A 12,077-nucleotide genomic window follows, 5' to 3' on the forward strand; every position below is an offset into this window, starting at 1 on the left:
AATGTTAAGATGCAGAGTAATTGTTTTTCCAATACTGAAGTTCTACTAGTCAGCTAGAAAGGAAAGGTTTTTTGGTTAGGCTAAGGGTTTTGAAATACAGCAGGACAGAGTCAGCAAAAGTCAACAGACTGCATACAAATAAAAGCAATTAAAGGGTAACATATAGGCTTTAAACAGAAAGGGATGGAGCCCCATGGGACTTGTGAGTTCACCTCTGAAGAACGGTCATCAATTGACACTTTGGTAGAAATGATGGAGTTTTTATGGAAGCCATACAACATGGGTGGACAGAGTATCTGATATTATATTGTGGTCAACAGGGTCAAAAGCTCATTTAATTTCCTGGAGGATAAGCAGTGTCAAAACTCCTTTGTCACTGATGACAAGCATCTCATTAGCACCCTTTGCAAGGCTGTCTCAACAGACTGTGCCTGTCTGTTATTCACTGTTACTTGTCAAAGACAAATCTGCTAGTTTTATGTTAAAATTCAAAAGGTCCTTGGGTCTATTTGAATGATTCAAACACTGGCATATCTTAACGTAGGCCACCCTCAGATGTGCTGTTACTTGGCGTTAACTCATTTCATTTCTAATTTTACTGTATTTCAGAAAGTTAATCAGAGGGTCACACCTCTTGTGGAAAACAGCAGCCGGAATAATAAAGAGATACACCTGTTGCACATATTGAGATCAGTATTTCCACTGAAGTAGCTGTTCTGATAATTATGTAGCCCTTATCAACTCAACTACATAACGAGGAAAGTTTCCAGCGCTTAATGAGAACATTTCCATCTAGAATTTGGATTTGAAATCACTGAACATGGTAAAAAAAAAAAAAACCTAGAGACCATTTCAGATTGTATAGAGATAACTGTCAATGGAATACTGCAGGACCAGACCATGGGGGGTAATATTTGGGTAAAAACAGTAAGAAAATGGCATGGGAAGGTGTTGGAGAAAGGAAATCAAGTTAGACTGATACCCAGGTGGAATGCCATTTATAAGCTGTGCTATTGTAATACACGTCTTATCACCTGACAGCATAATTCAATAGGATTCAATGGGCAACAATCGCTAGGAAAACTTAACTTCCAGCAATCCCACCAGGTGTGTCCAATCGGGCTCAATATAGTGAATGAACAGGCCATCCAATCAATCGCTCAACCTTCACTCAACCACACCTTGTATTGATTTGCTGAAAATAGTAAAACTAGCATTCTGCTTCCTTGTTTCAGTCATGTGCTTGTTCTATAACATGTTAAACAGGTATCTCTCAGCCTGTGAGACAACAACATATTGCGGTTTCCAAGCAAGAGGAAACACGGATTGCTCAAATCCTTAACCACAATTCTTATTACTGGAAAAGTAGCATTTAGAAGCATCATTGTTAAATACATTCGATTGGAAGCTTCGTGTTTACAGGAAGATGAAGCATGAGACACATATTGTCATCATCTGTTGACCTCTGAGCTCCTAATTTAGATGAACAAGCAGACTGTGTGAGGTTGGGAATTTGACAACGGGGTGAGAAGGTTAACTTAATAAACTTAAAGATACCATCTTTTTATTTTCAGCAGTAGGTCCTGTAAACACCTAGTATGTAAAATGACACCTGAGAAAACACTCCTGTAAAGAGCTTATATACAAGGCTTTGTGTGATTGACATTGTGGAGCAGTGCAGGTATATCCTGATCCAGTTTGAGAGAGGCAATGATCAGACCTCACAACTGTCTAGCATAAATGTGGCAGCGTGGTTCAAAACCCTCGTCTGCCAAAACGGCTAAAATGGAAAACAACATCTGCCATGGAGATTTGTGGCCGCAAGGCAGTTAACAGAACACCTTTTACTTGTCATATGAAGCTGAGAACCAACGAAAGCAACCAGACCCATTATTTTCTCCCAGGACCTAACAAAAACCCAGCATCTGGATGAATGGTCTTACAGTAACACACACAAATGCTATAGCAGTGTGTCTTGAAATAAATAGATACGTATAGAACAGTTATAAAGCACCCCTCTATTTACACTGTATTACATTATTATTTTTTGTTTGTGAGGCAATATAATCTATATCAGCAAAGAAAAAGTTAAACGGCTCTAATTTACAGCGCGTGCTCATTGCTTCAATTTGAAGAGAACGTTCACGCCGCAATAACACGGTCATGACCTGCAGGTGGCAGCAAATCTCTTTCCAGCTTGGAGCTGTCGGTGGTGCTGAAATTCTCACAGCGAATAAGCATCAAGCAAATATATGAAATGTAATATATGCCTATAGTCCCTTTAACACATTACAGTACACCCTCGCTATAACGAACCTGTTGATGTCCTTATATGGAGGGGTTCGTTATAGCGAAAGGACAAGTAAGTTAATGAGATGAGATTGTGAACACAAGTAGAATAAATGTACCTGTTCGTCTCATGTATGCAGTATTCTGCCTTTGCTTGATCCTATTCATTAAAGAATTAGAACGCAGTATAAAAAGTAAAAATCCCGAATTGAAGCTGAATTTATATTCAAAATCAATCTGACATGAATCGTTTCAAAGTGCACCAAATCGTAATCCAACATTCAAGATTGCTTTGCCGCGTGGTTGCTGAACAAGCCAAAAAATGTTTTTTGACAACCTATATTCACCACAGAGATATGCCTATGGTACTCCCTTTTTCAAACGACCAATATAGTGTCCCGCTTCGTTGCAGCATAAAATGATTTTCGTTTGGGATGCATAGTTACACAGCGCGCGCTTTTTATTAAACATAAGAGTTGAATTAACTGTGTCATCCCGTGCTTACAGACTGGGATCTTGACAGTGTGTATTTATATTATTATACGTGTCTTCCCTTTCCCGGTTGATCTGTTCTTTATCTGACCATCTCCAATATTTCAGTATCTCACGATCTGGTGCCAAGCTGATTTCTTGGTTTGTCTAATTCACTTCTATCTGTATTTCTATAATAAAAACAGAAAAAAGAAAGAAAAGTATCAGAAACTTAAAATATTCGTTCGAGGTTTGTTTATTGAATAATCAATAAATATGCAATAAAACTATACAGCTGTTACGCTTCAATAAATTAGAGCTCCAATGTGCAGGACGAAAATTCCATAAAAGCAAATGGAAAGAATTACATGATGTCCTTGAATAATAATAATAATAATAATAATAATAATAATAATAATAATAATAATAATAATAATAATAATAAATGCTAGTAGAATATGATTTGAGTTAAGGCAGCGCAATGCAGGATTACTGCCAGCTGCGTCTGTTATATTGATGGAGGGGGAGGGGGCACCTTTGAAACACTCAAATGCTGGATCAAGAACTCAAACACCTACAACCAGTGTAAAGTAAAAGAAAGAGAGAGAGAGAGAGAGAGAGAGAGAGAGAGAGAGAGAGAGAGAGAGAGAGAGAGAGAGAGAGAGAGAGAATTCAGAATGGAAAGACTCACTGTTATGACCTCTTAGCCATCTGACGTATCTTCCACAGTTGGTATATATGAATTGGATTTGTCACCAGTCGTCAATGATTCATACAACTAGTAAGATGAAGCGTCTTGTTGCCGTGTCTACAGATCATCATGATTCTTTTATATAATGGACTGGTCATGGAGACAATCGCTACCATAAAGGACTGAGTTTCCAAAGTCTGCCGAAAGCTGATGTTTTGCTAGAAATGGAAAATACCAACAACACTACGTATTTAGACAGCTCTTACCAGAAGGAAAATAAAACAGCATTTCAAGACGTAGCACTAAGTTACCAGATCATAACTTCTCTGTTCCTGGGAGCCCTTATTCTCTTTGCCATATTTGGGAATGCATGTGTGGTCGCAGCTATAGCTTTAGAAAGATCTCTTCAAAATGTAGCAAACTATTTAATAGGATCGCTGGCTGTAACGGACCTGATGGTGTCGGTGCTGGTGCTCCCCATGGCAGCTCTCTACCAAGTCTTGAACAAGTGGACTCTTGGACAGGTAACTTGTGACATTTTTATTGCTTTAGATGTGTTATGCTGTACATCGTCTATCCTTCACTTGTGCGCAATTGCTTTGGATAGGTACTGGGCTATCACAGATGCTATAGATTATGTAAACAAAAGGACTCCGAGGCGAGCAGCTATTTTAATTAGCCTAACCTGGCTGATAGGTTTTTTAATATCTATCCCTCCAATGTTAGGCTGGAGAACTCCTGAAGACAGGGCAGATCCGGATGCCTGCACAATAAGTCAAGATCATGGTTATACCATTTATTCCACCTTCGGAGCTTTTTACATCCCTTTGATTCTAATGTTGGTTCTTTATGGGAGAATATTTAAAGCAGCCAGGTTCCGAATTCGTAAAACCGTCAAAAAAACCGAAAAGAAGAAAGTAGCAGAAAGATGCCTAACGGTCTCACCGGCTATCTTACCCAAGAAAAGCAATGGTGAGACCAGCAAAAACTGGAAGCGAAGTGTGGAGCCAAAACCCAATTATTGCGTTAATGGAGCGGTGAGGCATGGGGAGGAAGGCGCAGCACTGGAGATCATCGAAGTTCACCACAGCAACTCAAAAAACCATCTGCCTCTTCCAAATACCTCGACTGTAGCCTGCTTCGAGAACAGAAACGAAAAGAACACAGAAGCCAAAAGAAAGGTGGCTTTAGCCAGAGAGCGCAAAACCGTCAAGACCCTGGGCATTATTATGGGAACCTTTATTCTCTGTTGGCTGCCATTCTTCATTGTGGCCCTGGTGTTACCGTTTTGCGGTGAAAGTTGCTACATGCCAGACTGGCTTGCCGCACTGATTAACTGGCTTGGTTACTCAAATTCACTTTTAAACCCCATCATCTACGCCTATTTCAACAAAGATTTCCAAAGCGCTTTCAAGAAAATTATTAAGTGCAAGTTTTGCAGACAGTGAAACATCTGTGTCATAGTTGCTTTCAGACAAGGAATGGAAAACGCTTTGCCTTCAGACTAAATAAAGTGACACTACTCTCTCGGTAGTTTCATTTTCATATGTGGTTAATTGTTTTTAAATGATACCAATATTTACCACGAATAGACGATAATGAACGTGTCACAGTGCTATGAGTGTATAACATGCATACTACAAAACAATGGGTTGGACCAGTTGCTTTAAAACCCAAAGCTTGGACATCAACATAGAAAACTGCTTCTGTGTACTTTGTCCACGGCATCTACATTATTTTATCTCCATGCAGGGTGTATCATTTTGTGTGCTGAATTCTAAAATGTAATAACATTGGTGGGTCTGGGAGTTTGCCAAATTTACGCTGTTTTCTGAATTACCCACTTCGAGTCATAATTAGTATTGACGAAATAAACCATCTAATGACTAAATCCCTGTTTCTGTCTACTTTTTTGGGGAATAATGGTGTGCCTTACATATATTTAGAACTGTATTGGTTATGCAAACACATGCATCTAAAACCTTAGACGTGTATACATCTGCATATCAACACCCCCCCCCCCCCCCCCCAATAAATAAATAAATAAATAAATAAATAAATAAATAAAAGATCTGTTGTTTGTGTGGTGAAATCCATGACAAAGGTAAGGTTTAAAACACAAATGCAGACACGACACAACTGCTTGCTCTCAGGAATTATAATCCGCAATATAATATATATGAAATCCCCTTTTACCTTGCGTAAATAAAACCCATAAAAATATTAGTATTATTTTTTTTATTATTGTAATGTAGTGTGTATAATGAAATATCTTGCAGATAATATTTTCGCATATCCTTTGTCTGGTAATACATTTGATGCTTCTAGAGGTTACTTTAAAAAATGGTGTGGTTTGTCGCATTCATCTATCTGCTTTGCTTTGCTTTTTTTTGCCTTGCACAGTACATTCCAAACGCATTAAATCGCATGGTAATGTATTCTATACATTTCAAATAGAAAGGCACTTAGCGCGGTTCAGCGCAGGAGCACATCAGCTCATTAAAAAGAGAACGGTGTGGGAGGCACTAAGGAGAAACATTTAGAAAATATATACAAATTTTAATTATACAAAAACATTTCGAAATTAAAATGTACTCCGGAACCTAAATAAAAATAATATGATGGCTGGAAGCTTTTTTTTTCCTTCTTTTTTTCTTAACAAATCGTAACATATTACCCAATTAGCAGGAGTTTGCTATTGAATAACAAATGGCAAAATCTCAATGAAACCCAGCAACATCAGTACAATACTTCTTAGTTATATAGAGCGTAGGCATCTTCCAGTACAGATTTAGTTAACTCTTTATGCACTGATGAAACAAACACATTACTTTCATTAAAAAATTAATGCCTCTGTGAGCCTAAGTTTTCTTCGTCCTCTTATTTTTCTTTTTCTTAATATTATTATTTTAAAGTTGTTAGAAAAACAGAGTACACCTAAATGATGTTGTTTCTTTACAAACGTGTTTTCGATTATGGTATGTGCAGAATAAGATTGAACAGTCTATCATTTTGCTATCTTATTGTATTGTTATTATAGTTATACATATTTAAGTTACATAACTTTCAATGACTATATATATATATATATATATATATATATATATATATATATATATATATATATATATATATACAGTGCCTTGCGAAAGTATTCGGCCCCCTTGAACTTTGCGACCTTTTGCCACATTTCAGGCTTCAAACATAAAGATATAAAACTGTAATTTTTTGTGAAGAATCAACAACAAGTGGGACACAATCATGAAGTGGAACGAAATTTATTGGATATTTCAAACTTTTTTAACAAATAAAAAACTGAAAAATTGGGCGTGCAAAATTATTCAGCCCCCTTAAGTTAATACTTTGTAGCGCCACCTTTTGCTGCGATTACAGCTGTATGTCGCTTGGGGTATGTCTCTATCAGTTTTGCACATCGAGAGACTGAAATTTTTGCCCATTCCTCCTTGCAAAACAGCTCGAGCTCAGTGAGGTTGGATGGAGAGCATTTGTGAACAGCAGTTTTCAGTTCTTTCCACAGATTCTCGATTGGATTCAGGTCTGGACTTTGACTTGGCCATTCTAACACCTGGATATGTTTATTTGTGAACCATTCCATTGTAGATTTTGCTTTATGTTTTGGATCATTGTCTTGTTGGAAGTCAAATCTCCGTCCCAGTCTCAGGTCTTTTGCAGACTCCATCAGGTTTTCTTACAGAATGGTCCTGTATTTGGCTCCATCCATCTTCCCATCAATTTTAACCATCTTCCCTGTCCCTGCTGAAGAAAAGCAGGCCCAAACCATGATGCTGCCACCACCATGTTTGACAGTGGGGATGGTGTGTTCAGGGTGATAAGCTGTGTTGCTTTTACGCCAAACATAACGTTTTGCATTGTTGCCAAAAAGTTCGATTTTGGTTTCATCTGACCAGAGCACCTTCTTCCACATGTTTGGTGTGTCTCCCAGGTGGCTTGTGGCAAACTGTAAACGACACTTTTTATGGATATCTTTAAGAAATGGCTTTCTTCTTGCCACTCTTCCATAAAGGCCAGATTTGTGCAGTATACGACTGATTGTTGTCCTATGGACAGAGTCTCCCACCTCAGCTGTAGATCTCTGCAGTTCATCCAGAGTGATCATGGGCCTCTTGGCTGCATCTCTGATCAGTCTTCTCCTTGTATGAGATGAAAGTTTAGAGGGACGGCCAGGTCTTGGTAGATTTGCAGTGGTCTGATACTCCTTCCATTTCAATATTATCGCTTGCACAGTGCTCCTTGGGATGTTTAAAGCTTGGGAAATCTTTTTGTATCCAAATCCGGCTTTAAACTTCTCCACAACAGTATCTCGGACCTGCCTGGTGTGTTCCTTGTTCTTCATGATGCTCTCTGCGCTTTAAACGGACCTCTGAGACTATCACAGTGCAGGTGCATTTATACGGAGACTTGATTACACACAGGTGGATTCTATTTATCATCATTAGTCATTTAGGTCAACATTGGATCATTCAGAGATCCTCACTGAACTTCTGGAGAGAGTTTGCTGCACTGAAAGTAAAGGGGCTGAATAATTTTGCACGCCCAATTTTTCAGTTTTTTATTTGTTAAAAAAGTTTGAAATATCCAATAAATTTCGTTCCACTTCATGATTGTGTCCCACTTGTTGTTGATTCTTCACAAAAAATTACAGTTTTATATCTTTATGTTTGAAGCCTGAAATGTGGCAAAAGGTCGCAAAGTTCAAGGGGGCCGAATACTTTCGCAAGGCACTGTATATATATATACACACGCACACACTCACCACAAAGTAAATGATCACTACAACCAATACAACATTTTGTAAGTCCTCCTTGGGATTTATCAGACAACTTGTCCTCTAGGTGACCTGTCATGGCACATACAAGCTTTTTGCACAAGTCTGAGGGACAGTTTCAACTTTTTACTCTCCTCATTAGCTACAGTAGATCCAGCAATGCTTCATAAGACTCAGAACTGGAGATGGACCAAGAACTTTGATATTTTAACCACCCTAGTATTACAATTGCTTATCAAAATCCACATTTATGTCATGCTACCCAGGGGAATAATGTTGAAATTAATAGAGGGTGTCAATACTTATAGACTCCACTGTGTATACAGAGATAACTATTTTCCCCATATGCTTTGACCACACATTGTCTCAAAGCCATTTACTCCAGATTTTCATTGGCATAATGTTTGGAAGGAAAAAAACCAAAATATTATTTTAATAAAGCAAATTACAAATTATTTAAATACGTATGACCTCCTAAATTAAACATCTGAGTAGTTTATTTCTGGTTTGAAACCTTCATTGGTTCCTTTTTCCTTTCTGAAAAAAAGTGCAAAAGATGAGTTTGAGTATACAGCTTTTAGAATCTTGCCCATTGACTTTTAGCAGCTTCAAGAGGTTGATAGAAACTGCTTGAGCATTAGCAAACATTACAAATCAAAACAGGCCTTTACGATAGAGTACAAGGAAATACACCTTTCTAGATGTGAGTCACAAAATCCATTATAATTTCCGTTACATCAGAGGAATCTTGCCTGAAGAATGATAGAAGGCACTTTTGGATTCTATTTATCAGTCATTCATGCAGTTAGACAATTCTTGATCCTAACATATAAACCCATTCAAGTTTATTTATTTTTGTCGCTGTATTATTTAGCAGCAATTGTAAAAGAATCTAAATCTGAGGGCGCATGGAGATGTTTGTCCTGGTGTATGTATGTATGTCACACTTACTGCCATTTACATACATTAGGAGAATTGCTTATCCAGTTGTAAAGAAACTTGCCATGGATCTTTAGAAGATATTCATAGCATCAGAATCTAGGGATACACAGAGTCCCCAGTATGTCTGTCTGTATGAACATACATACTGCAGGCATAGTTCACAGTGATCTGCTTTTTCATGCTACTCATAGTTCTAATTGTGTATTTACAATGGGGATATGTACGTTAGTGACATAAATGTTCTAGTTACATATGTTCATCAAATGCATCCAAATACATCTCTCTCTTCATTGCCAACTTACCACGCTTTGTCTCACCAATATATGCAAGAGTATGGGCAGAATCTTCCACATCAGAATAGTGCCACCAGTCAACTCCCACAGCCAAGCAATCTGCAAGACTGGAGGTGTGATCAAATTGACATACCGTGGTGAGGTTGAGTAGTTCATACTGTATATATTTTACAGCGAGAAATATGGACCCAAGTTTCTAATTCATGCACTGATAGCTAATGTAGTTATGACCAAGAGCAGTGTTTTCTGTACCGGCAGCCAGCCATTTGCTCTAGTGTACTGACATCCATCCATTATTATTTATTTCTTAGCAGACACCCTTATCCAGGGTGACTTATAATTGTTACAACATATCACATTATTTTTTTTACATACAATTAACCATTTATACAGTTGGGCTTTTTACTGGAGCAATCTAGGTAAAGTACCTTGCTCAAGGGTACAGCAGCAGTGTCCCCCACCTGGGATTGAACCCACGACCCTCCGGTCAAGAGTCCAGAGCCCTAACCACTACTCCATACTGCTGCCCTAGGCAAAGACAGACCTGCTGGAATCAACACAGCAGCCTGTTATTCTGATGAACACTATATTTACAGTATTTAATTTTTCTTTTATCTAGGATAAAAAAAAACAAAACTTGTGTATTTCCAAATATTGGCCGGAAATAATTAATACCAAACCCAGCCAGCATAATACACCAGTTTGACCCACTTTTTATTAAGTAATGTTAACATCCAGCTCTGGGAATTTATGCTGTGTTTTCCCATATACCTCTAGTTACTCAATTTGGTAATCATCCTGCATGCTGCCCCTATAGTTCAGCTCAAGACTGCGTGACAGGCACTGTGTAATTATGCACTGAGATTATGAAACTCTTTGCCTAAAGGTATTTGTGAGTCAATCTTGTTCTGTTACAACAGAGCTGCAACTCTAGTAGTTTGACCTTGTCTTTCTCCTAGTGGCTTCAACAAAGACAAGGTTATTATTATCGCATGGCTTCTGCTGCATGTGGTACCAATGTCTTATTTGTCAAGAATGGAAAATAAGATTTCTATAAATAACTTCATCTATCGTATGGGTGACCAGCAGACAGTATATCAAATATAGCTTTTTTTATTAAATGCCAAACCAGTTTAAGGTTTATTTAAGTAACAGAAAGCTAATATGTGGTAAGTAATGGCTGTCAGTCACAAATGCTAGCATGGCCTAGTTGTACCTCAGATTTGAATACAGTCTTTTTTACTCTTTCTTTGTTTGTTAATGATCTCCCTAAGATATTTGAGAATATGGTTGCTCATTTATATACAGACTAACAGTGTTACATTGGAGTGGTAAAGATGAGTAAAAGGTTAATACAGATCTTAAAAAGTTACATTAATGATGTGCTGATAATAAGCTAGTGTTAAATAAGAGTAAAACACATATGTTGCTTTTTGGCCCAAAAGATACGACTGATACTCATGATGATGCATTTGTAATATGTATTTGTACATCGGATGGCTCCCTTCATTAGGCTGTTAACTGCTTTAACAATGAGAGTTTGGATTAACACTGGGTTGATTTATGTTGGTCAAGAAGGTCCACTTTAAATAGCTTTTTATAGGTCAAAATCCTGTTTTACTTTCCAAATTAGAAAGAAGCTAGCAACTTATCTATTTGTGCCTGTTCTATAATACAGAGATATTATTTACAAAAATATGTCAAAAATGCAGATTTGTAAACTGGATGTAGTTTACAATAGTCATGTTTGTTGCTCTGCAGCTGACAAAACAGATGTCAACAGAAGGGTATTAAAAAGTGCACCTTAAAGTTGGATAGATAACTCAAATTAATAACCATTTTGAATGCAACTTTTTAAGGGAAAATGGAAAATCCAGGCAAATCTATCTCAAGGTTCCCAGGGTTACAGCATAAGTTGGTTAAAAGGCACATTATGATTGGAATAAACTACCAGAACAACTGAGAAATGCACCTGATTGTATGTGCAATAATTGCATGTGTGATGCCTGCAGGACCTCCTTGCAACAAATCCTCAAAGGCAAACATTTTTAAATAGAAATACATAGAGATGGGTGTCATGACATTTAATATTGAATACATGCAACATACAACATACTATGATCGGGTAAAGAACAAAGGTGAACCAAGTGTTCTGAAACACACAGGGGTTAAGAGTCTCCTAGTGCTGTGTACTCTGGCCTGGAATAAGCATATCACTGCAGCCAGCATGCTCATTCTACCTACAGAGCTCCTGCTACAGTACAGTTGTGATTCATTCAGAGACCAAAGCTTCAGTACTACAAAACCTCAACAGTAGAATGGTCAGGGATGACAACGGTACTCTAAAAGATAACCATGGGAAACACGCACTGTAATAAGGCATTTTTCCCAAGTTTTTCCAAATGCTTTTGCTATAAATTTATCACAGTTTACCAAAATTGCATCTTTAAATAATAGAAATACTGTATCATATTCCCATGAAATCAGTTAGACTCAATTTGTGTTTCATTCATCAAGACAAAGTAACAGTAGTTTACATAGCAAATGTGTACACATGTGTTCAGTAAATCAATTTAAAAGTAAT

General features: G+C 37.6%; 1 protein-coding gene across 1 annotated transcript; it reads left to right on the forward strand.

Annotated features, from left to right (window-relative positions):
• Window positions 1-3,425: 3,425 nt before the first annotated feature.
• On the forward strand, window positions 3,426-5,377 carry LOC117962532 (5-hydroxytryptamine receptor 1A-alpha-like). The gene has a single exon (XM_059012004.1). The coding sequence runs from the start codon at window positions 3,676-3,678 to the stop codon at window positions 4,897-4,899; it is 1,224 nt and encodes a 407-aa protein (XP_058867987.1). The 5' UTR covers window positions 3,426-3,675; the 3' UTR covers window positions 4,900-5,377.
• The last annotated feature ends 6,700 nt before the right edge of the window (window positions 5,378-12,077 follow it).

Source organism: Acipenser ruthenus, chromosome 1, assembly GCF_902713425.1.
Source record: "Acipenser ruthenus chromosome 1, fAciRut3.2 maternal haplotype, whole genome shotgun sequence".
NCBI classification, from domain to species: domain Eukaryota; kingdom Metazoa; phylum Chordata; class Actinopteri; order Acipenseriformes; family Acipenseridae; genus Acipenser; species Acipenser ruthenus.